General features: G+C 45.2%; 2 protein-coding genes across 4 annotated transcripts in view; both read right to left on the bottom strand.

Annotated features, from left to right (window-relative positions):
• The window catches only part of LOC130368042 (peptidyl-prolyl cis-trans isomerase-like), a 42491-nt gene extending 32783 nt beyond the window's left edge, over nucleotides 1-9708 (bottom strand). Inside the window, exon 1 of one of the 3 annotated variants that reach the window (XM_056571252.1) lies at nucleotides 9603-9708. Coding sequence is in view for 2 of the 3 variants with exons in the window: in XM_056571247.1 (XP_056427222.1) it covers nucleotides 3029-3097 (69 nt within the window). In the remaining variant the exon portion in view is untranslated. Of the gene's footprint in view, nucleotides 1-3028; nucleotides 3098-6474; nucleotides 6544-9602 lie in introns of those variants that run through there. The other 2 variants (XM_056571248.1, XM_056571247.1) reach the window with 2 other exon arrangements.
• A 3242-nt stretch (nucleotides 9709-12950) lies between these two features.
• On the bottom strand, nucleotides 12951-21739 carry LOC130368041 (peptidyl-prolyl cis-trans isomerase-like). The gene is made up of 5 exons (XM_056571246.1): nucleotides 21586-21739; nucleotides 16092-16122; nucleotides 14835-14923; nucleotides 14299-14471; nucleotides 12951-13292 (listed from the first exon to the last, which is right to left on the bottom strand). The coding sequence occupies exons 1-5, from the start codon at nucleotides 21652-21654 to the stop codon at nucleotides 13160-13162; spliced, it is 495 nt and encodes a 164-aa protein (XP_056427221.1). The 5' UTR covers nucleotides 21655-21739; the 3' UTR covers nucleotides 12951-13159.
• Nucleotides 21740-25202: the final 3463 nt, after the last annotated feature.

Genomic DNA, 25202 nt, shown 5'->3' with positions numbered 1-25202 from the left:
TACACAGCCACACATCTCCAGCCTTGTCCATTAAGTTCCATACTGTACTACTACTACTACTCCTACACAGCCACACATCTCCTGCCTTGTCCATGTTCCATACTGTACTACTACTACTACTACTACTACTACTACTACTAGTCCTACACAGCCGCACATCTCCTGCCTTGTCCATCATATTCCATACTGTACTACTACTACTACTACTACTAGTCCTACACAGCCACACATCTCCAGCCTTGTCCATTAAGTTCCATACTGTACTACTATTACTACTACTACTACTACTACTCCTACACAGCCACACATCTCCTGCCTTGTCCATCATGTTCCATACTGTACTACTACTACTAGTTCTACACAGCCACACATCTCCAGCCTTGTCCATCATGTTCCATACTGTACTACTACTACTACTACTACTACTAGTCCTACACAGCCCCACATCTCCAGCCTTGTCCATCATGTTCCATACTGTACTGCTGCTGTAGTGACCCATTGTGACTTTTGGAAAATGTGCTCATCTCTCCATGTGGCAGCTATAGGGATCAAAGGAAGGAACTGCATATAGGAAGGCCATATGGCAAATGATAGGCCTGAAGGGAAAAAGCTTCAGTTCATGCAAGCTCCATTATTCAGGGAGCAGTAAATGGAAAGGTAGGCCCTCCAGTCCTTGGGTTGTTGTGATGTAAAACAGCACAAGTATGTGTTCCCTCACTTACTTGTTGAGATCTGTAACATTATAGAAGTTTGTTTAGATGGAACATAGTAACATAGTTCATAAGGTTGAAAAAAGACCAGAGTCCATCAAGTTCAACCTATATCCCTAATGAGTCCCTACTGAGTTGATCCAGAGGAAGGCAAAAAACCCTCATACTAGAGGTAAAAATTCCTTCCTGACTCAGAATATGGCATCAGAATAAATCCCTGGATCAACGTTCTGTCCCTATAAATCTAGTATACATAACCAGCAATGTTATTATTCTCCAAAAATGCATCCAGACCCCTTTTACAGAGTTCCCCATGACCACCTCCTCCGGGAGAGAATTCCACAGTCTCACTGCTCTTACAGTAAAGAACCCCCGTTTTTGCTGGTGTACAAACCTTCTTTCCTCTAGACATAGAGGATGCCCCCTTGTTATAGATACAGTCCTGGGTATAAATAGATCATGGGAGAGATCTCTGTACGATCCCCTGATATATTTATACATAGTTATTAGGTCGCCCCTAAGCCTTCTTTTTTTCTAAACTAAATAACCCTAATTCTGATAATCTTTCTGGGTACTGTAGTCCTCCCATTCCCCGTATTGCCCTGGTTGCCTGTCTTTGAACCCTCTCCAGCTCCACTATATCTTTCTTGTACACTGGTGCCCAGTCCTGTGCACAGTATTCTATGTGTGGTCTGACTAGTGATTTCTACAGCGGTAGAATAATTTCCTTGTTGTGGGCATCTATGCCCCTATTGATGCACCCCATGATTTTATTTGCCTTGGCAGCAGCTGCCCGACACTGGTCACTACAGCTAAATTTACTGTTAACTAAAACTCCTTTTCCACGTCAGTCGTCCCAAGTGTTCTCCCATTTAATACATAATCCCAGCCCGGATTTTTGTACCTTACATTTATCAGTGTTGAACCTCATCTACCACTTCCCAGCCCAAACCTCCAACCTATCGAGATCCATTTGTAACAGTGCACTGTCCTCTATTGTGTTTACCACTTTACAGAGTTTAGTATCATCTGCAAAGATTGCAAATTATACTAAACCCCTTTTTACATGAACATAAATATATGACCTTAAAATTGCTATACTTCTATATGGAATAAAAGGATATTGGAAGGTACAGATGATCTATGCCCACAACATATAGTATCTATAAATATATACATGATACATATTCTGTATATGTAGTTAGCATTCATCTGATTTTAGGTATTTTGCTGGTTTCACACATTTTGGTCAGTATTTTCACCAAAACCAGGGGTGGGTCCAAAACACAGATAAAGGTGCTCCTGGCTAAACTGACCAAATGCTATGTGGCTTAGAAGCTAATGCCTGGTGTAGATTTCTCTTGTCAATAATATTAACAGTATAATTCAAATATGTTTATAATTGTTGGATGTGAAATAAATTTTGGCGCAGAGTTCTATTGAAATATGCATCCGAGCAAATGGGGGGAGGACTGCCACAGATATAAGTAAAATGCTACATATTTGCAGTGATTTTAAATCCCAAGGATTAGCGCCATTGAATAACAGTATGTCAAAATGTTGTGCAAATCTGCAGCACTCCAAACTACAATCCTGTTGACAGAAATCCAAAGCCTCAAGTTTCTGCTGTGGAAATATTGGATTTGAAAGCGAGGTGTGAACATACCCTAAAGCGCAGAAGTAGTGTAATCCTTAAAGGGGTTATCCAGGAAAAAAACTTATATATATATATATCTCAATATCAACTGGCTCCAGAAAGTTAAACAGATATGTAGATTACTTCTATAAAAAAAATCTTAATCCTTTCAGTACCATAGCAAACCTCTTCTAAACTGGGCGGTTCCCGAGACACGTGTCATTAGAGAGCACTTAGACAGAAAACAACAAACTTAACTTCAGAAGCTCATAAGTACTGAAAGGATTAAGATTTTTTAATAGAAGTAATTTACAAATCTGTTTAACTTTCTGGAGCCAGTTGATATATATATATATATATATATATATAAAAAGTTTTTTCCTGGATAACCCCTTTAAAGAAGTGCCAAGGCTATGCAAGGCAGGCAGATAAGCTGATGAAGAATGTATGTAGTACATACCTGCTTTTAAATGAGTATTGCTTACTTCATACTAAGGACGCCAGGAGTTTTTAGAAAAATACTACATGCAGAACCGCAGACTGAGTATACAAAACATATACAAAACACAGTAAAATATACAGAGCGGTATCCACACTTTCAAGTGAACAGCACTACAAAGCATATCCAGACTTATTGGATCTATGTCCGACTTGCCCTACATAGTATATACACACATCGTACCTCCATCACCACTCGGCCCAGGGGGATCTCATCTGCCGTTATATCAAAGAATACCCGTTTATTCTCCATTATGAGGTCTGGCACCTGGTGAAGTCTCTAAGACGCTGAATTGAGGTCTGAGCGTCCACTGCCTTATATACATAGACATACTAGTGCCGGCATTGTCAATCACACACAATAACATGTAATACCTCCCTCCCCTCCCCCTGGAGCAATGATCCCAGGAATATTTGATACGCGCCCAGTATATTCCCCTTCTAATCCTTTTGGATATATTGTGGGTAGCACCAAATGCTGTGTGATTAGGACAGGGGGGAGCAAACACAATGAACACAGAGCTATTTCAGTAACCTCAGAAGCATCTGACACATAAACTTGCATTGTTCAAGCTCCAAATAGCCCCCCAGAGTCCATTGTTTCAAGGGGCAACCCCTGATTCCACTCAATCCCTATCCCTCTTGTATTACACATTTGCCGTCTGCAATACAAAGTTTTAATGGGTTTACATTTTGACTGTGTAGACCCTGCAAATTTTGGAACTTTATTATGCTATAGCATGTTTCGTGTTGGCCGGGTTCTGCATGGATTTGGGTAAGATAACCTAAATGTAAATGTCTGCCAAGATCTTTTCTACATCTCTATATATAGATTCAATCCTCCAGGAAGGGAGACATGGCCATTTTTCTTGCCTAATGTTTTTGATACCCATAATCCAAGATTATGTGCTTCCTTAGACAAGTCCCATGAAATGTCCCCCATCCAACACTAATAAATCTGTCATCTAAACTAGTAAAGAGCTCCCACCATAAAAAGCAACACCTCCTCTCAAAAGAGTTAGAAGTCTTATAAAGGTATTGTACTTCCACCACTAGGAAACCATTATCTAAGTAACACAGAACCCCCTAAAAATATATATTTTTTAAACCAGATAACCTCTTAAACAGGAACTGTATCATTTGAACAAACTTTGCAAAGATCAACAGTACAAGCAAATATAAGAAACTTTGTAATACAGTCATTGCCGTAAATGTTGGCACCCCTGAAACATTTTTTGCTATACACACATTTATTCCCTCTGTGTGTTTTGGAACTAAACCAAAAATGGGAGGAAAAAAAAGCAAATTGGACATAATGTCACACCAAACTCCAAAAATGGGCTGGACAAAATTATAGGCACCCTTTCAAAATTGTGGAAAAATAAGATTGTTTCTAGCATGTGATGCTCCTTTAAATGAGCAATATAAAAATCACACTTGAAAGCAGATAAAAAGGAGAGAAGTTCACTTAGTCTTTGCATGGTGTATCTATGTGTGTCACACTAAGCATGGACAACAGAAAGAGGAGAAGAGAACTGTCTGAAGACCTGAGAACCAAAATTGTGGAAAAATATCAATAATCTCAAGGTTACAAGTCCATCTCCAGAGATCTAGATTTGTCTTTGTTCACAGTGGGCAACATTATCAAGAAGTTTGCAACCCATGGCACTGTAGCTAATCTCCCTGGGCGTGGACGGAAGAGAAAAATTTATGAAAGGTGTCAACGCAGGATAATCCGGATGGTGGATAAGCAGCCCCAAACAAGTTCCAAAGATATTCTAGCTGTCCTGCAGGCTCAGGGAGCATCAGTGTCAACGCAAACTATCCGTCGACATTTAAATGAAATGAAATGCTATGGCAGGAGACCCAGGAGGACCCATCTGCTGACACAGAGACAAGCAATACAAGTCTATAGAGGGGGGTGGAGGGAGCTCCGCCTACCAGCTCTGCAAATTATAGATAAAGTCTGCAGAGCAGAAATCTTCAGAAAAAATACCATATACATGTTATATAATGGCCAGAAATAGTGCGGCTCCTCATGTACACACACAGGGCAGCTTATCCTAAAAAGTCATCTGAAATGACAATTAGGCTTTAAAGCTCAGTACACACTATCATTGGTGGCTCCTCAGGGTGCCTCTGTTACAGGTTCCATACAAAATACCGACAACCCCAACAGATCCCATTAATATTGGATAATGTGGATTATGGCATACCATTTTGGAAACTACACCCCTCAAGGAACGTAACAAGGGGTACAGTGAGCCTTAACACCCGACAGGTGTTTGACGACTTTGGATGTGTTAATTAATTTTTTTTAACAAAAATGCTGGTTTTTCCCCAAATTTTACATTTTTACAAGGGGAAATAGGAGAAAATGCCCCCCGACAATTTGTAAATTCATTTCTTTGGAGTAAGGACATACCTCATATTGGAATGTAAACAGCTCTGAGGGTGCACACCAGGTCTCGGAAGAGCAGGAGCACAGTCAGGGACCTTGAACATTTACATAGCTGCCTATGGAGCCGGAACAGCGGGACCCCCCCCTCAAGGAGCCTTACATGGGTTACACTGAGTTAATAAGGTGGGGTACAGTGGGACGTAAAATAATAAAATAGGTTATGTTCCCAAAATGGTGACCCAGAGCATAGCCAAAACTAAAAAATATGCCCACCCCAAACCCTATGCTCTGAATCATCATTCTGGGAATGTGATGTGTGTGGCCGTCCCTAACCTGTTGCCTCAAATGCGCACCCCGCTCAGGTGGAGAGAGAGCGCTGCGCATCTGAGGCAACATAAAAAGTCCCCGATGATAGTGACTCAGTGACCCATGACCCAGAGAAAAAAATACCCCCAGAGGTCTTATCATTTTTTTTTGTCCAGGTTTTTGGGGGCAATTTAGTGGTTTATGGGGTTAAAATTTGGAATGTAAACAACTACATTCATGTGGTCCAAAATGGCAGATGATCCTCAACCCCAAGTGCAGTTGTGCACTTAAGCTGGGGTGGAGGTCCTGCATTTGTGGACCACAATATAGAATTAAAGGGGTTCTCCGGTGCTTACACATCTTATCCCCTATCCAAAGTATAGGGGATAAGATGCCTGATCGCCAGGGGCGTACCTAGAGCATTTGGCACCCGGGGCGGACCCTTTGTTTGGCACCCCCCCCCCCCCCACACACACACACACATACACACGCACCCCCCCTTAATTACACCCCCTCCCTCCCCTCCCCCCAGGGGAGAACTGACAACACTCGGGCCCCCGGACCAAAAAAAGGCAAGGGCCCCTGCTAGGCTCTGCAGCTCGTCAATCTTCTGCCACGCCCCTATTCCACCGAAATCCCACACACAATAAACTAAAATTTATATATGTTAGAAACACTTTAACGTAGGTAAATTTCCATGACCAATAATACTGGTATACAAGGAGTAAAAATATACCACCACACAATAATTGGATAATACCGCCATACTGTACTGAATAAAACCACTATATACAGACCAGTATACTATAAAGAATCTGTATACAATATAAGTGATTATATACAGGATCATATGGCGGTAGATATCAGCTGTACACAGGATGTGTATACCATATAAGTGATTACAGTTACAATTTGGGACTCACAATTACGTATTTTCTGATCAGTGGCGTCCTCTTTCCTTTTCTTCTCCGTCCGGATAAGACCGCCATGTGGATCTCTTAACATCTGCAGGAAAAACATGTCAGACTCTGCATATTTTCAGTGCCCTCCCCTCCTCTACACAATCTTTCCATCTATAGGCCCACAAACTGTAATAATGCCCTCCTTGGTGTCCTGCCCAGTAAAAGGGCAGGTAGGTAGGTAGCCAGGTAACCCCCTCTTTCCCATAGGTATATGCAGTTACACCCCCCCCCCTCTTTCCCACAGGTATATGCAAAGTTACACCTCCCTCTCTTTCCCATTGGTATATGCAGAGATACGCTACACCCCCCTCTTTCCCATAGGTATATGCAGAGGTACACCCCCCTCTTTCCATTAGGTATATGCAGAGCTAAACCCCCCACCCTCTCTTCCCCATAGGTATATGCAGAGCTACACCCCCCCCCCTCTTTCCCATAGGTATATGCATAGCTACTCCCCCCCCCCCCTCTTTCCCATAGGTATATCTAGGGCTGGGCGGTATACCGGTTCATACCGAATAACAAATTTTTTCGGCTGCACAATATGAATTTTCCCCCATACCACAATACCGGTTGGGCCCCTCCCCCTCGGGAATGTATTATCAGCCTAGCACAGCGCTGTCCCCACATCGGGGAACTAATCCTATGTTACCCGCCAGCACTGTTCTGCTCCCCCCAATTAATGATCAGCCCAGCGGGGTACTACTCATATGTGTCAAGCACTGCCCTCCTCCTCCGGGCGCTGGAACTCTATACTGTACGCCAGTGGTCTCCAACCTGCAGACCTCCAGATGTTGCAAAACTACAACTCCCAGCATGCCCGGACAGCCAACGGCTGTCTGGGCATGCTGGGAGTTGTAGTTCTGCAACTGCTGGAGGTCCACAGGTTTGAGACCACTGCTGTCCGCTGTATACCTATGCCCGGGCTGCAAAAGATACAGAAAATAAACTTTGAACTCACCCACCTCGGCTGCACGCTGGGGACAGGAACGCCGGACAGCCGTCAGCCTATCACCGGCCGGAGCGATGCGATGCCCCGCCCAGGCCAGTGATAGGCTGAGCCCACTGTCATGTATGAAGCCGGCTTCTTACCTGACAGCGGGCTCAGCCTATCACTGGCTGGGGCGGGGCATCGCTCTGGCCGGTGATAGGCTGACGGCTGTCTGTCCGGGCATGCTGGGAGTTGTATTTTGGCAACAACTGGAGGTCCGCAGGTTGGAGACCACTGGCGTACAGTGAGTTTCATCGCCGGTGGCCCCCAACAAAGAGGAGGAGGGCAGTGCTTGACATATGTGAGTAGTACCCCACTGGGCTGATCATTAATTGGGGGGAGCAGAACAGTGCTGGCGGGTCACATGATTTTTTTTTTTGGGGGGGGGAGCCGAACACCGTGCGCGGGTCACATGATTGGGGCGGGGGGGGGGGGGGGTTGAACAGCGCTGGCTGGTCACATGATTTTGGGGGGAGGGGGGAAATATTGTTATATACCATGGAACTGCCGTAAGTTAAAAAAATACCGTGACACACATATTTGGTCATACCGCCCAGCCCTAGGTATATGCAGAGCACCCCCCCCTCTCCCCCCCCCCTTCCCTGTAGGTATAGGCAGGGTTAAAAAGATAAAATAAAAGGATGCTCACCTGATATCTCACGCAGCGATCTCCTCAGCTGCAGGGCCCGGTCTTCTCCCCTCCACAGTACAGGCGCCGGATGAGTGAAGTCACCGGCGCCTGTACTTCGTGCTGCGTGGGGGCGGAGGTCATGTCTCCTCTGTGTAGCTGCAGATGCGGCTCACACAGAGGAGACACCTTCTCCTGTATGTGCGTGTATCGCGCATACAGGAGAATGTAGCGCTGTCTGCTGGGGATCTGGGACGAGTGTCCCGGACCTCGGCGGCGGGTCAATCCGCCCCTGGCACCCCCCTTGAGAGTGGCACCCGGGGCTGGCCGACAAAAGAGTTGTACATGGCAACCTGTACCAAGTAGACCACAACTTTTTTGTACCATGTTTTCCGCATGGCCATGTATGGCTTGAGGACTTGATCAGAAAGATCAACTCCCCCCATATACCGATTGTAGTCCAGAATACAATCAGGCTTGAGGACCGTTGTTGTGGTACCTCGCACAGGGACAGGTGAGCTGCCGTTACCATGAATAGTGGTCAGCATAAGGACATCCCTCTTATCCTTATGCCTGACCAGCAACATGTTTTCATGGGTAAGGGCACGGGACTCACCCTTGGGCATAGGTGTCTGAAATAAATTTAGAGGGAGTCCTTCCGCACGGTCCCACAAGCGGACAGCAAGGGATGTGAACCGAGGGATGCTGGTATAAAAGTTGTCCACACATACGTGGTAACCCTTATCCAGCAATGGATGCACAAGGTCCCAAACGATTTTCCAGCTAACACCCAGAGTGGGGGAACATTCTGGGGGTTCAATACGGGAATCTTGTCCCTCATATACTCTAAACTTGTAAGTGTACCCGGAGGTACTCTCACAAAGTTTACAACAAAGAAAGGTGTCCAGTGCTGCTCCCGTTTAAAAGAATCAGCTTTATTTCATGTGCACCCAGGTACAAAAAGGTAGACAGAGGTGATGCGTTTCGGCTCGTCACAGAGCCTTAGTCATGACTAAGGCTCTGTGACAAGCCAAAACGTGTCACCTCTGTCTACTCTACCTTTTTGTACCTTGGTGCACATGAAATAAAGCCGATTCTTTTAAACGGGAGCAGCACTGGACACCTTTCTTTGTTGTACATATTTGCATCGGTGTAGTCCTCACCAGTCCGGGCACTGCAGGACATAGAGGAGGGGAGCTGAACGTTTGTGCACAGCTCTCACAAAGTTTATAGAGCTTCACACCATACCGCGCCCGCTTCGAGGGAATGTACTGGCGGAAGATGGGTCTCCCCTTAAAACTGATAAGAGACTCATCTACCGAGAGCTCCCTCCCTGAGCGGTACGTAGGCCTCCAAAAATTTGGCCCCAAAGTGAGCTATGACTTTGTAAAGCCGGTCATAGGTGGGATCACTTCGGGGTGGAACATGCCACATAATCATTTTTATTTTTTTTTTTTAAACTCTTTCACCTACCTTTCCCACACTTTAGCTGTCCCTGCACTAAGGGTGGCAGGAGGCCACTTTATCTGCCCTGAGGGGCACAGATCTTGGCAGAGGGGGGGTCCCTGGCTTCTTCTCTCTGTCCTGCCCGCTGAGATCAGTGGGCAAGCAGAGCTGAGAGGTGACATTAACCCCTCCCCTGCCGGCTGCTATTGGTCGGACGATCCAACCAATAGCAGGATTGCCACCTCCCCCCTAGCTACAGGAGGTGATTGGCAGTGTATAGTACACCGCCAATCAACTTCTATTTCCAGGTCATCGAGTCACACGTGACCTGTATGACCGGAATCACTGCTAATCGCCTGTGTGAATTCACATGGGGATGTCTCAGGACCCCCCCCCCCCCCTCTCAGGCATTGTATTGGGATGCCTGCTGAATGATTTCAGCAGGCATCCCGGTCTGGCTCACACAGTCCCCACAGGTGTACAGGTACTCCCTGGGTCCTTAAGTGGTTAATGAGTCCCCAGATACGCACACTGAGTTGTATCATAACAAGACAGATTTATAGTTTTTTCTTGCAGTATAAAGGTACAATCTTGATGTCTCACTGCGTTCCATCTATGCATAGGGTGTGGTTGTGTCTCATCTTTTATGTGGGATGTTGACACCAATTCACACCATGCAGATTTGATACTGTTTGTGCGCATCTCTATATTCCCGCTATATGTTTAGGGCATTACACATGTATAGATTTACATTTGTGTTCTTATATATTGCCCTGTGACTTTTGAAATTACCTTAACTCACTGTGTATTAAGAGTATGTAAAGAGTTAAGCTGGCCGGGTTCTACAGATTTTTGGAATCAAGCCAGCTTCCTCTCCTTATATAGGGTTCTGGTTTTTAATCCATTGGCGTCACCATTCTCCTGTCCTGTGTGTTGGATTATTTATATTGGAATAAAGCTGGAAAATTATAAGAGAAGCTGCTGTGCTGGAAATTCTTATTCCCTTTTTGCTGGGTGCATCCACCGGACATGAAGGTGAGCTGGCTGACCACACCCGCTGCAGTCAATAAATATGTTCCATTGTACCAGGCTCTGTATCTCAACAGAAAATGCCCCAAGATGTTTGACAAGGTCTGGAGGCCTCGACAGTCTCCCCTGAGAAGTTGCAGTCCGACAAGGGTTTCTTCCTATTTTTTGTAACAGTGGGGGAAGCTCTGGAGAATGGTGCGTTTGTAGTAGGGCCAGTTTTCCTCTGGGAGTTCCTTCATACTTACCTGCATGTTTGAAGCGGTACTCCTGCCCTAATACATCTTATCCCCTATCCAAAAGGATAGGGGGATGTCTGACTGCTGGGGACCCCTGCAATCTGTCATTCAGTACCCACCTGCAGTGCTGTGGAGGCTCAGAGTGTGCAGTGTGATGACCACGGGGGTCAGAGTATCCCGAGGTCATGACTCCACCTGTGTGATGTCATACCCCCTCATTGGGAAGGGGCATGATGTTCAAGTGCAGTCCTCAAGACCCCCCTTTTTTGGGGTGGGGGGTCCTCAAGGACAGCATTTGAGTAACACTGCTCTAAATCATAGATTGGGGATAAATTCTTACAGCCAAATCTTAGTTACAAAAAAAAAATAAAAAATAAGTGTTCCCATTGATCTTTGCATGAAGTGTTTACCTCTCTAATCTACTTGCACTATTAAGCTGTCTGCTCCAGACTAATCCTACGGGACAAGCCTCTGACCACACCGTCTGGTAAACATGAAGACCCTGCGTTCACTTTTACCAGCGTGCGAATACTGCTTTGGGACCGCTCATGTTCTTAATCTCAGGTGATTTACTTTGTCTCCACAACTGGGGTGCATTTTGGTCATGTGCTTTTAATGTAAAAACTGCATAAAGCCACAGCAAGTCATGTACAATATTGCTGGACACAAGTGTACGTCAGCAGACTAGGAGCTGGAGGCTGTGATGACCTTACACCCCTCTATTTATGTCTATGGAGGGGCTTGTCAGCTGCAGAAACTCTGCATTTTAGAATGACAGGTGCTGTGGAGTATTGTGGGGGCCCCAGCAGAGGGTCAGCCAGTGATCAGACATCTTATCCCCCATCATTTATAAATATTTGTCTAGCAGGGAAGTACCCCTTTATTCAGCAGACTTTCATTGCTAACCAGGCAAAGAACTTTCTTGGCCCATAGACCTTAAAGGGTTTTTCCAACATAAGGCAGCTAACTACCTGCCACAGTGCAAGGGACATGCTTACCAAGGATGTGCACTTTTGGTAAACCTTGCTGGCTTGTTTGAAATGAACTTCGATATTTCCTGTTTCTGTATTCTCCCTCCAACTACTGTCCCCAGGATCTCATTTCTAGATGGCTTCACCCTTAGCAGCACAGCTAGGCTCCCTTCCATACTGTGCTGGAAACTACAATTTTCAGCAGTCAATTTGCCCATTGAAGCAGACCTGCTCCCCTTAAACACATGAATAGTGAGAAATTATCTTTGTCTGCAATGCAACCTAGTAAAGGCCTAACATTGTATGCTGCTAAAATAGGGCAAAGATCAGCATTTCAAGTAGACCAGCCAAACACAGGGACAGACATTTATGAACTACACTAATGTTACAACCACTGTATCATGGTCAAATACCCCTTTAAACACTGGGATAGGGTTTAGAAGACCATCTCTAGATGTTGACAGTTCAATTCTTTGTCCTGTACATGTAATACTAGAACTAAGTGTACCCCAACCTGACTGCAGAACCCCAAATCTGTTGGTCAGCAGCTATATAGTCTAATGGCAGATAATATCCCTCAATTGAAGGTAGTAGAGTTCAGAGGAATGCCAATGGTCATGTACCTTGTGTCCAAGCCTTAAGTGTTTGTCAAAACTTTATACACTAGACTATTTTTTTTAGTTTTGTCTATGTCTTTGTTCTGAGAATCCCTCTAACTCGTCTGTTAAGTGCACAGCAGCCCCCTGCACTCCCTGGCCCCTCAGTCTGACTGCAGGGGATAGGCGTCTCTGCACCCGCCAATAGCTTGTCTGAGAATGTAAGCCTTGTTCGTGGCCACAACTAAGACCTGACAGGGGGTGTACTCGGGTGACCAGGTCACAATGCAAGCTGTACAAGTGCCTGTACTGTTGTGCAGCTAAGAGTTAATACCAAGTCACTTTCTTCCACATTCTTTCAATCCTATATAAAACTTAAGCCCGCTCTGGCCATTGAAGTCCTGGTGTCTACATAAACCTAGACAGCTGCAGCCCAACATTTGTCTCTGCCCTGGACAGCTGGGCCATGACCTTAGAGGAGGAGTAGTCACTGGCGTTCGCTCACAGTAGGGACCTGAGCCCAGACAACAAGTCTCACAAGGATTTCAGTATTTTTTTTTTTATTTAATCTGATGGTGATCTGCAGACCACGACTTATGGAAAAATGAACAAAAAAAAAAAATCAAAAGATGTTACAGTGTGTAATGTTATGCTCCAGCAGTCCACAAAGCCTCATTTTATAACCGAATGAATCCGAAGCAGTCAAGAATAAGGAATGCTTGTAATGTTAAGACAAGTGACAAGAAGTTCCTTTAAAGTCTACCACAGTTGGCAATGATGACTTTCTTTGTTGTTTTCCCACTGTTGTGGCCGTAAGTCTCCATTTTCTTTACAACTTCGTAGCCTTCAACGACTTTGCCGAACACCACGTGCTTTCCGTCCAGCCTGAACAATAAAAGACATGGATAAATACTTTGCCTGAAGGATCCTTACAGCCTGCTGGGCAGAGGGGGCCCATTCACACTAGATATTTCCTCCACAGAGGGCACCACTAAAACCTATTGGCACTAGGACTGTGTGGACATGTGCTATCCTATGGCAATGCAGCCTGTACAGCAGAATTAATCCCTAAAGTTCAACTTCCAAACACTTAACAAGGCATCTGAAAAAAAAAATGCAAGCAGCAATGATTGGTTGCTCTGGGCAACTTTGCCTCTGCACAGGTTGATAAATCACCCCCAATAGGAGGCTGCTGCACTGGAATTTCAGTAGTGCAAATGGGCCCTTAAAGGGGGTACTCTGCTGGAAAACAGTTTCAACTGGTGCCAGAAAGTTAGATTTGTAAATTACTTCCATTTAAAAAAAGTCTTAATCCTTCCAGTACTTATAAGCTGCTGTATTATCCAGACTTTGATTTTCCTTTCCGTTCCCGTCTATCTCAGGAACTGTCAGGAGCAGGATAGGTTTGCTATGGGGATTTTCTCCTACTCTGGACAGTTCCTGACATGGACAGAGGTGTCAGCAGAGAGCACTGTGGTCAGAGAAGAAATTCAAAAAACTTCCCAGAGCATACAGCAGCTAATAATCCTTCCAGTACTTAAACAGATTTGTACATGACTTCTATTTAAAAAAAAAAATCTTAACTTTCTGGCACCAGTTGATTTAACAAAAACGTTCCAGTGGAGTACCCCTTTAAACCACATGCAGTGGGCATTCAGAGACCTTCAGTTATACCGGCTCAAAATACTACATTTCAGTATGGAAATGGACTGACATAGTTGGTCTATTATGTCGATAAGACTAAAGACACCAGCTAATCTAGTATACCATGTGGGATACAGATTGATCTTATAGAATCATGGGATAGCCATTTATTGTAAAGGACCCCCAAACCAAGTAAGAACCCCTAAAAAATATGCACTGCCTACTGCCATCAGTAGAAGCCACTCACCATTCAGTTTTAGCAGTGCAGACGAAGAACTGGGAACCATTTGTGTTAGGTCCAGCATTGGCCATAGACAAGATACCAGGTCCGGTGTGCTTCAGGGTGAAGTTCTCATCAGGAAACTTGGCTCCAAAGATGGACTTTCCTCCGGTTCCATTGTGATGAGTGAAGTCTCCTCCCTGCAGACAAAGCGCACATTAAGACAAAAAAATAAATAAATTTAGGAGGGTTGTCTGAGGAATGACAGACATCTTAGCAATATGCACCCCGTGACTCCCACCAGCTAGTAGAGCAGTGTTTGCCAACCAGTGTGCCTCCAGCTGTTGCAAAACTACAACTCCCAGCATGCCCGGACAGTCGAAGGCTGTCTGGGCATGCTGGGAGTTGTAGTTTTGCAAGGCTGTCTGGGCATGCTGGGAGTTGTAGTTTGCAACAGCTGGAGGCACACTGGTTGGGAAAGGACAATGCTCATTGGCCATTATCTTTCACAGTTTCCTATTTGAGGGATTATATACACCTGCTGTACAATAAGTCATACATACCTGGCACATGAAGTTTGGGATGATTCTGTGGAAGGTGGATCCCTTGTAGCCAAATCCTTTTTCCCCAGTGCACAACTGAATGAAGTTATCTATACAAAAACATAAGTATAGATTTTAGGACACTGCTACTGATCTAAATACACAGGATGGAAGCAGTTACTACATTACAGGGTGCTTTTATCCAAAAAAAACAAACACTACAGCTATAGATTAACATTCCTTATCTAGATATGGAGACCTGGCACGCACATATTCTCAGGCTATGTAGAAACTGTGACCCAGAAGCATTAATACAGTGGTCTCTGAAGTGAAGCCCTCTGGAGGTTGCAAAACTACAACTCCCAGCATGCCTGGAAAGCCAACAAGCTAGCGAGGCCAGTATTTCCCAAACCATGTGTCTCCAGCTGTTGCAAAACTACAACTCCCAGCATGTCCAGCCTTTGGCTGTCTGGGACTTGTAGTTTTGCAAAATCTGTAGGCAGCCTGTTTGGGAAATACTGGCCTAGCTAGCTGTTGGCTTTCCAGGCATGCTGGGAGTTGTAGTTTTGCAACATCTGGAGGGCCACCCCCAAGAACAACTTTGCTAAACTCCTGCCTGGTAAGTAAACCCGTGTCCATCCAATCCAGGTATGAGCAACAATGCACTGCAGCTAGAAAACCAGACACTACAGAACACTGTAGACCAGCATTTCCCCAAAACAGGGTGCCTTCAGCTGCTTCAAAACTACAACCTCCAGCATGCTGGAAGTTGTAGTTTTTGCAAAAGAAAGGGAGGCTCCCTGGTTGGGAAATCCTGATCAATGTAGAGAGCATAACAATTCAATTCTACAATGTCTACATATATATACAGTTTACACTTTGCCATGTGAATATGCACAGAGCTGCCCCAATTGAACAACTATCTCTGCTATTCATCAGCCAGGTACAGGTACATCTGCCAAATCCAACATGATGAATATGATGTGTCCCACATGTATATGGAGACCAGGTGGATCAGGGTACTGGGTTTCACCACCCCCAATATAGCACTCAATGCTTGTGTAACTATGATCCCTTCACTATGAAGCAGTTTTTCCTTCATACACCGGCTGTACAGAAACGTATCTGCATCTATAGGGGATGGATATCCTGTAACAAGCCTTTGTCAGCTTCTGAAGATTACCTGGGTTATCACCTGCCTATAGATGCAAATACACCCACTGCAGCATCCGGCATATCCATTGCTCATAAAACCTTAAATACAAGGCAAGCCCTTACCTGCTGTCTTAGGGACGACATCTGATCTCACCTGTAAAGAAGCAGATGGAAGACTTTATTACAACAAGTTCTAGAAGAGCAGACAGCCTGGAGGAGAAAAGACGACTAAGCTATTTGATAAGTCTGGGGCGGTCAGTCAATGCCCAGGGTCTACAGCAGTGTTTCACCAACCTCGGTGCCTCCAGCTGTTGCAAAACTACAACTCCCAGCATGCCTGGACAGCCGAAGGCTGTCCAGGCATGCTGGGAGTTGTAGTTTTGCAAAGCTCGAGGCATCCTACATGGTCAAACACTGGTCTACAGGTTTAACAACCTCAGATGTTATGGTAAATTCCTGTTTAATGTGATTTTTCAAGGAACATAGCAAAAATGAATTTGGAATATAATAGAGAACAAATATGTATTTGTCCATTAAAAGACAGTTAATACACGTGTTGCAATATATAAAATGATCGTTAATATCATAAGGCTAATTGATGACAAAGTGTTTAAATAAATTCCTATTCTGCATTTAGCATTTTCTTTAACTTTAGTTTGTGAAGGATGGGGGTGGCCATGTTTAACAGCATTTACAGATATGCTTACAGCAAACCCTACAGACAGACAATAGACGGAGATGTCCCACTGACATGAATGGGAAGCTACTGGGCGTTCCCTGTGACCTTCACAAGTGTCATTCCACATGGAGGGGGAAGGCTGATCTGTCAGCTTCATCTATTGTCTTTCTATACTGGTGTCACCTTTCAGTGTAATGCTTTGCAGGTTTAACGCCTTCATTTCACAGGAAGTCAGCCTAGCTTTGGGCCGAGGATGAGAAGATTAAAAGATCTCAGCATTTTATAATAGAGCATTAGAAAAATTCTATATTTCATGTAGTGTATCATTTTCCCTTATATACATTAAAGGGCACTGTCAGATACAAAAACTTTTGATATGTTGTAAAGCATGTATAACCAATAGGTTTTGCAATTGCTTTCTTTAGAAAATTTTCAGTATTTCATATCGTAAAATCCAGTCAAACAACTGCCCCCCCTGCCTGCTTGGAGACATACTAGTCCTGCTGTGTCCATGAGTCATCACCTATGTCATGGACACTTCCTTGACTGACAGCTGTGAGCGCAGGGCTCTTGGCTGGAGGAAAAATCCTCCCACTTGTGTCCCGCTACTGTCAGTGAGGACAAGCTGGGAGTTGTAGTTTTGCTAATGCTAGGGGAGATGTGAGCAGACAGCATACTGAGGGAGGGGGCGGAGACCTGTACAGTGAGGCCACGCCCCCTCCCTTTGAGAGGAATTCAGACTAATAAAAAAAATAAAGGTGCTAGACACAAAAATGAGATGTACATGGTCAGGATTAGGTACTGAGTGATATATTAGAAAGGTTTGTTGAGTCTGACGGGTACACTTTCAGACACATGTGAGGATGGCGCCAGTATAGAGAGTCAGCAAGAATGGACACTACATGGTGAAGTTACACTAGAAGAACATTCTGGAATATTTGCAGTGGGTGTCTGATTCTCACTACACTTCAGCAGCAAGAAGTGTACCCCCCCCCCCCCATCTGCAGGAAAAGGGATAAATGTCTCATTGCAGGGGTCCGATTGCTTGTCCTCCCACCAATGGTTGGATAGGCGGAGACATGTAAACATTGCATCTCCGCCTCTTGCATAGAGATGAATGGAGGGGCAGGTGTAGACCAGATGGGTACAAATCACTTCCTTGATCAGAGCCTGTATGGAAGATAGCAGGGGTCCCAGTGGTCATTTACCCCCTAACCTGCAGATACAGGATACATTTCTTACCACTGGAACACTTTTTTTTTATCAACTGGTGCCAGAAAGAAACAGATTTGTAGATTTCTTCTATTAAAAATCTTAATCCTTCCAGTACTTAGCTGCTGTATAATACAGAGGGCGTTCTTTTCTTTTTGAATTTATTTTCTGTCTGACCACATTGCTCTCTGCTGACACCTCTGTCCATATCAGGAGAAAATCCCCATAGCAAACCTCTCCTGCTCTGGACAGTTCCTAAATTGGACAGAGGTGTCAGTAGTGAGCACTGGTCAGACAGAAAAGAAAGCCAAGAAGAAAAGAACTTCCTCTGTAACAGCTGCCGATAAGTACTGGAAGGATTAATATTTTTAAAATAGAAGTAATTTACAGATCTGTTTAGCTTTCTGGCACCAGTTGATTTATAAAAAAAAAAAAAGTTTTCCATAAGAAAGCCAAATCTGTTTTTTTTTGCCAACCAGTGCACTTCCTCTAGCTTCATTAAGATTCCCCTCCAGATTCAGCTTTCTTATGGAAAACCTTGAATCACAGAGAATCCTCAGTGTAACAGTTCTCCAGCACAAAGGGAGGTCATCTAGAGACATCCCAGCTGGAGGACCCATGTTTACAGGATTCACACTGATTTTGGCAGTCTGCACTAGGACCCAGTAGTCCAACATCTACTGCAGTAAGTGGCTATATACCACTCACTAATGCCATTTATTGCAATACCACCACTATGGAATCGGCATCGAATTCCACGGCATGAACCTACACATGTGATGGTCTTCTGCCGACCCATTCACAGCGGAGTTGTAGCAGTGGCAATTGATCCGCTGAACTTGTTCATTCATACGGCAATCACCCACAGTCTCCTTAAAGGACAAGTATGGGGAAAAAACAACATCCTTTGTATAGGGGATATGTTTTAAGATTTCTGGGGTCCAGGCACTGGCCCCAGCTCCCCTTCACAGCTGTGTCTCAAGACGCCGTCCAAAGCTGTGGCCCTCCATGCCCCCCTCTACAGGGCTCTATGGGAGAGCTGAAGATTGACGGCTCTTCCATAGAGCCATGAGGAGTGGACATTGGGCGCCGCCGCTGTGAAGAAGAGCCGAGGCTCCAGTGCTCAGACACCCCTTTGGATAGAGCAGTGGTCTTTAACCTACAGACGTTGCAAAACTTCAACTCCCAGCATGCCCGGACAGCCAACGGCTGTCCGGGCATGCTGGGAGTAGTAGTTTTGCAACATCTGGAGGTCTCTAGGTTAAACACCACTGGGATAGAGGATAAGTTCCTCCACACTATGATACTTGTCCTTTAGGAGTAACACCATATAAACCAGGGATTTATTCTGATGCCATATTTGGAGTTGGGAAGAATTTTTTACCTCTAGTATAAGTTTTTTTTTCCTTCCTCTGGATCAACTCTGTAGGGATAAGGGTGAACTTGGACTCTGGTCATTTCTCAGCCATATGAACTATACACCGTGCAATGCTTATTCTGTAAGCCAATCCATTGGTGCACTGTGGGGGTCACCCCCAGACCCCTTCTGTCATTTCCAGTTGCCCCAACCTGACCACCGAGTCGGCTCAGTGATGTAAAGCCAAGACCGATGCCGGATCTCATATGCACAGTGCCACATGGGACTATGTTAATGCTGAGGGGCAATTCTGGCTGTGGCCAGTAGGGGGCAGCACTACAGGAGATTCCAATCTTAGATTAACCATGGCTACATCTGTAGGAGGGCAGTATAAGTAGTGTCCCTTCCCCTTTATTATACACTTATTTCCACAGACGTAACAATCCATTTTCCCTCGCACCCAAAACTGTAGCCTACCACGGTTTTTCAACCGGATGAAAAACTGTATTGAAAAGTAAACATGGGAGTCAATGGGAACCATGCGTACGTTCCATCCAGTTTTTGACTTTGCCGTTTATTTCTTGGAATTTCAATCAAACGAGTGAAACTTTATTCATAATGAAATTAAAAGTTAGACGTGTACGTTTTATCTTAAAGGGTACCTTTCATCAAAAAAATCTTGATACATTATAGATGTATGCAGAATAACTTTCCAATAGCATGTTAATGATAAATATTCTTTCTATTTAATTTCCCACTTTGAAAAAAATGACCACTAGGGGTCTCCCTACCAGTCTTTTTTTTTTATAGATTTCAGACTCATGCAGGAGTCCTAAATCTCAATCTGCAGCCGGGACACAGACAAGCACAGCACCCTGGCAGTGAATAGTGCCAAGTTTGTCTGTGTCCCGGCTACAGTCTGAGATTTAGGACTCCTGCATGAGTCTGAAATCTATTAAAAAAAAAGGACTGGTAGGGAGACCCCTAGTGGTCATTTTTTTCAAAGTGGAAAATTAAATAGAAAGAAGCATATGTTAATAACATGCAATTGTAAAGTTATTCTGCATACATTAATCTATAATATATCAAAAGCTTTTTTTTGATGAAAGGTACCCTTTATCGGATGCAACTGGACATTTTTTAAAACCGTTAACAAATTAAAATGTGTACACGTTTTGACAGATTAGTCAGGTTTTGAGGAATCTGTGTTATCAAAAACCTGATACAGGAACTGAATTGCAAAAACGTAGTGTGAACCCAACCTAAGTCAGTGTATATCAACCAGGGTGCCTCCAGCTATTGCTAAACTACAACTCCCAGCATGTCCGGACAGCCAACGGCTGTCCGGGCATGCTGGGAGTTGTAGTTTGGCAACAGCTGGAGGGACACAATAAAGATATACATGTTGAACTTAAGCGTTCACGCTAAAGTGAAAAACCATCACTTCATAGTCTGTATTGGGTGGTCCCATGCTGTGTGCCTCCAGCTGTTGCAAAACTTTAGCTGTCAGGCATGCTGGGAGATGTAGTTTTGCAGCAGTCAGAGCGAAATAGGATGCAGCTCAATACACAATTGCACAGTGGAACTAATTTTAATGTGTATTTATCTTTGACCTCAGTATTGAGCTTTAACCTCTAAAGAAAAAAAAAAAAAACATAAAAAAATATAAATAAAACCACCAGCAAAGTCCTTAATACACTGGCAGGCGACATGGCTGCAGCAGAGAAGATGGCGCCCCTTCTCTATGGCGGGGGCAGCAGACATCTTACACAAGCACGCGCTGCCCAAAATGGACTCCTCTCCCGGGAGGCCACGCCCATCCGCGCGCTGACAGGAGGCGGACCCGTCAGACCACGCCCCCTCATACAACTGTCGTCCTATGCAGTTCTGCGTTCGCTCCTCCCCTCAGCTGTACGTAGATTTCCTAACATATAGCAGAGCGGGACGCGTCCAGCCCTGCCTTCCCCCGTTATATATTCGGAAATAGCCGAACAGCTGAAGGGAAAGAGCGACGCAGAACTGCATAGGACGCAGTTCTGCACCTCACTGGAAATGCCGGCAGTGCTGCGGTACCGCAAATGCGGAAGGGAGGAGGGAAGCCATGCGATAGTCGTGACAGCATGCAAGGTAGAGATCTGTGCGTGCATATTAAGGTTACACGGAGATGGTGGAGCGTAGAAGGGACATACACTGTATAGAGCTACAATCGTGCACGGTAAAGCCAACCCGGTACTTAACGAGGGATCACAGAGCAAATGCCGCACACCACGTGACCCTGCAGCCATCATCACCCGCCCTCCGAGTGAATGAATAACCGGGAGTGAAAGGGTGGAGGGGTAAAGGAAAAAAAAAAGCAGCTTTATTGTTACCTCTATAATAATGCGGCCAATAGGCTCGTCGTTCACGGCGACATCGAAGAAAACCTTAGGAAGTGCCATGATGCGGTATCGAAGAGCGGCCCGGTATAGACTAGTGGCAGAAGCAAAGCCCTTTCGGTGAGAGAGAACAACCGAAAAGAACGTAAAGAGGGCGGCACGGCGGCTCTTATATGCAGCGCTGGCTCCGCCCACAGACACGCCCACGTCTGGGCATCAGGAGCGCGAAATCAAAGATCTATCAACCAATCAGAGAAGAGTAGCGGGGAACAGGGCGTGGTTCTCTTTAGGTAAGTGGGCGTGGTCTGGATAGGCGCGGTAGTTGGGTCCGTGACGCATAGCGGGGCTGAGCGCCTTGTTTTGCCTGGGGCGGGATGGGCTGTGTATTGTGAGGGAGGACATGATATGGATGTGTGGGGAGGTTAAGGGGGGAGACGTGTAATGTATAGACTGGAGATAAGGTGAACTATAGGCGGACATGTATGAGGGCGCTGTCATATAGAGCAGTATAGGAAACCGCAATGTGAGAACCACAACAACATAAAGCAGTGGTCGTAAACTGTGGCCCTCCAGATGTTGCAAAACTTCAACTCCCAGCATGCCCGGACAGCCGTTGGCTGTCCGGGCATGCTGGGAGTTGAAGTTTTGCAACATCTGGAGGGCCACAGTTTACGACCACTGACATAGAGGGTCTTTTTGTAAAGTCTCATTCAGGGTACGTTCGATCGCGGTGGAAATTCCGCGTGCAGATTTTTAACTGTAGACTTCCGCAAGCGGATTATGTATGTGTACACGTATAAAAAATACTGCCCATTACCATAATATGCAGGATTTATTTATTCTTGTAAGGGCCCCAAATCCATCAAAATAATAGGCCAGGTCACATAGAGGACATTTTCGCTTTTTGGCTAAGACCTATGTATGGTTGGCAGTGGGGTAGACCTCCAGGGCAGGATGGAGTGTCCCAAGACATACTGCAATACCTAGTGGTTGCCCTGAGGCGACGACCCCTCTGGCCTTATCCAGTTCCCGCCGGACGGGAATGTCGATCAGCAGGCACCCCGCGCAAATGTCCAGGGGGAGTAATCAGACCCCCCCCCCATGTCAGCGGTCGCCGGTGAATTCACACCGGCGATCTGCGACAATTCCAGGTCATATGGGCACCGGCAATCTGCAGCAATTCCGGGTCATACGGCTCCGAGACACCCACGATCCCCCTTAAGGGATAGGAGTGAGGTGGCAAGGGTCCTACCCCTCCTATCCTTGCTATTGGTCATCTAGAAGCGACAACCAATAGCAGATCGGGGGGGGGGTTAACTTTCGGTTTCCCCGTTCTGTCCACTCACAGTAGGCCAGGCAAACGGGGAAACCGACGAGGACCAGCGCCGAAGGTCCACTTACCTGGCGGCAGCAGGTGACAATCGGTGACAGAAAAGGACGGCAATGCGGCTCCCTGGATCCTACAGAAGCCGGTGAGTTGCCTAGCAACATCTAGAGGGCTACAGTTTGAGACCACTATACAGTGGTCTCTAAACTGTAGCCCTCCAGATGTTGCAAAACTACAGCTCCCAGCATGCCCAAACAGCTGTCTCGGTTGTAGTTGTGTACCACCAGCTGTTGCATCACTACATCTCTCAGCATGCCCTTCAGCGATCAGTACTTGCTGGGAGTTGTAGTTTTGCAACAGCTGGAGGCACACTGGTTGGAAAATACAGAGTTAGGTAACAGATGTTACCTCCAGCTGTTGCAAAAGTACAACTCCCAGCATGTATGGTCTGTCAGTGCATGCTGGGAGTAGTAATTTTGAAACAGCTGAAGGTTTGCGCCCCCCCCCCCCTCATATGTGAATGTACAGGGTACTTTCACATGGGCGGGTTTTCAGTGAGTTTACTGCTTGAAGTTTGAGCAGCGGCAAATTTTTCGCCACAGCACAAACTTCTAGCGGGAAACTCACTGTAAACCTCTGCCAGTGCGAATGTACCCTAGAAACACTACACATATACACCCCCTTACACTGTCCCCCCCCCCCCCCAATAAAAATGAAAAATGTATTGTACGGCAGTGTTTCCAAAACGGAGCCTCCAGCTGTTGCAAAACAACAACTCCCAGCATTTCCGAACACCACTGACTGTTCAGGCATGCTGGGAGTTTAGCAACAGCTGGAGGCACCCTGTTTGGGAATCACTGGCGTAGAATACCCCTATGTCCTCCCCTATGCAATCGCTAATTTAGTCCTCAAATGCGCATGGAGCCCTGTCGTATTTCAAGGAAACAGTTTAGGGCCACATATGGGGTATTTCCGTACTCGGGAGAAATTGCACTACAAATTTTGGGGGGCTTTTTCTCCTTTTACCCCTTATGAAAAGAAAAAGTTGGAGTCTACTCCTGCCTGTTAGTGTAAAAAAATAAAAGTTTTACACTAACATGCTGGTGTTGCCCCATACTTTTTATTTTCACAAGAGGTAAAAGGAAAAAAAGACCCCCCCAAAAAAAATTGTTATGCAATTTCTCCTGAGTACGGAAATACCCCATATGTGGACGTAAAATGCTCTGTGGACGCACAACAAGGCTCAGGAATGAGAGCGCACTATGTACATTTGAGGCCTAAATTGCTGATTTGCACAGGGGTGGCTGATTTTACAGCAGTTCTGACACTTGGAAACTACACCCCTCACGGAACGTAACAAGGGGTATAGTGAGCCTTTACACCCCACAGGTGTTTAACGAATTTTCATTAAAGTTGGACGGGAAAATGAAAAAAAAAATGTTTTCACTAAAATGCCAGTGTTACCCTAAATTTTTCATTTTCATAAGGGAAAATAGGAAAAAAGCCCCCCAAAATTTGTAACCCCATTTCTTCAGTGTAAGAAAATATGCCAAATGTGGATGTAAAGTGCTCTGCGGGTGCACAACAATGCTCAGAAGAGAAGGTGCGCCATTGGGCTTTTGAAGAGAAAATTTGTCTGGAATTGAAGGCCACGTGTGTTTACAAAGCCCCCATAGTGCCAGAACAATGGCCCCCCACAAGTGACCCCCATTTTGGAAACTGAACCCTTCACGTAATGTAATAAGGGGTACAGTGAGCATTTACGCCCCACAGGTGTCTGACTGATTTCTGGAACAGTGGTCCGTGAAAATGAAAAATGTAATTTTTCATTTGCTCAGCCCACTGTTCCAAAGATCTGTCAAATGCCAGTGGGGTGTAAATACTCACTGCACTCCTTATAAAATTCTGTGAGGGGTGTAGTTTCCAAAATGGGGTCACATGTGGAGGGGGGTCCACTGTTCTGGCTCTACGGGGGCTTTGTAAACGCACATGGCCCCTGACTTCCATTCCAAACAAATTCTCTTTCCAAAAGCTCAATGGTGCTCCTCCTCTTCTGAGCATTGTAGTGCGCCCGCAGTGCACTTGACGTCCACACATGGGGTACTTACATTATTACCCCTTGTAAAAATTTTAAATATGGGGAAAAAACTGCAGTTTAGTGTAAACATTTTTTTTTTCATTTACACATCCAACTTTAACAAAATGTCATCAAACACCTGTGAAGTGTTAAGGCTCACTGTACCCCTTGTTACGTTCCTTGAGGGGTGTAGTTTCCAAAATAGTA

Source organism: Hyla sarda, chromosome 4 (genome assembly GCF_029499605.1).
Source record: "Hyla sarda isolate aHylSar1 chromosome 4, aHylSar1.hap1, whole genome shotgun sequence".
Lineage (NCBI taxonomy): Eukaryota > Metazoa > Chordata > Amphibia > Anura > Hylidae > Hyla > Hyla sarda.
Note: the sequence above shows the minus strand (reverse complement) of the source record. Positions and strands in the feature narration are given on the sequence as shown.

Excerpts from the sequence above, each read along its gene's own strand:
- LOC130368041 (XM_056571246.1), bottom strand. The coding sequence starts at position 21,654 with ATGGCACTTCCTAAGGTTTTCTTCGATGTCGCCGTGAACGACGAGCCT. Across the intron at positions 14,924-16,091 it reads TGTCGTCCCTAAGACAGCAG|ATAACTTCATTCAGTTGTGC; the intron begins GTAAGGGCTTGC and ends GTTTTTGTATAG. Across the intron at positions 13,293-14,298 it reads TGCACTGCTAAAACTGAATG|GCTGGACGGAAAGCACGTGG; the intron begins GTGAGTGGCTTC and ends TTTATTGTTCAG.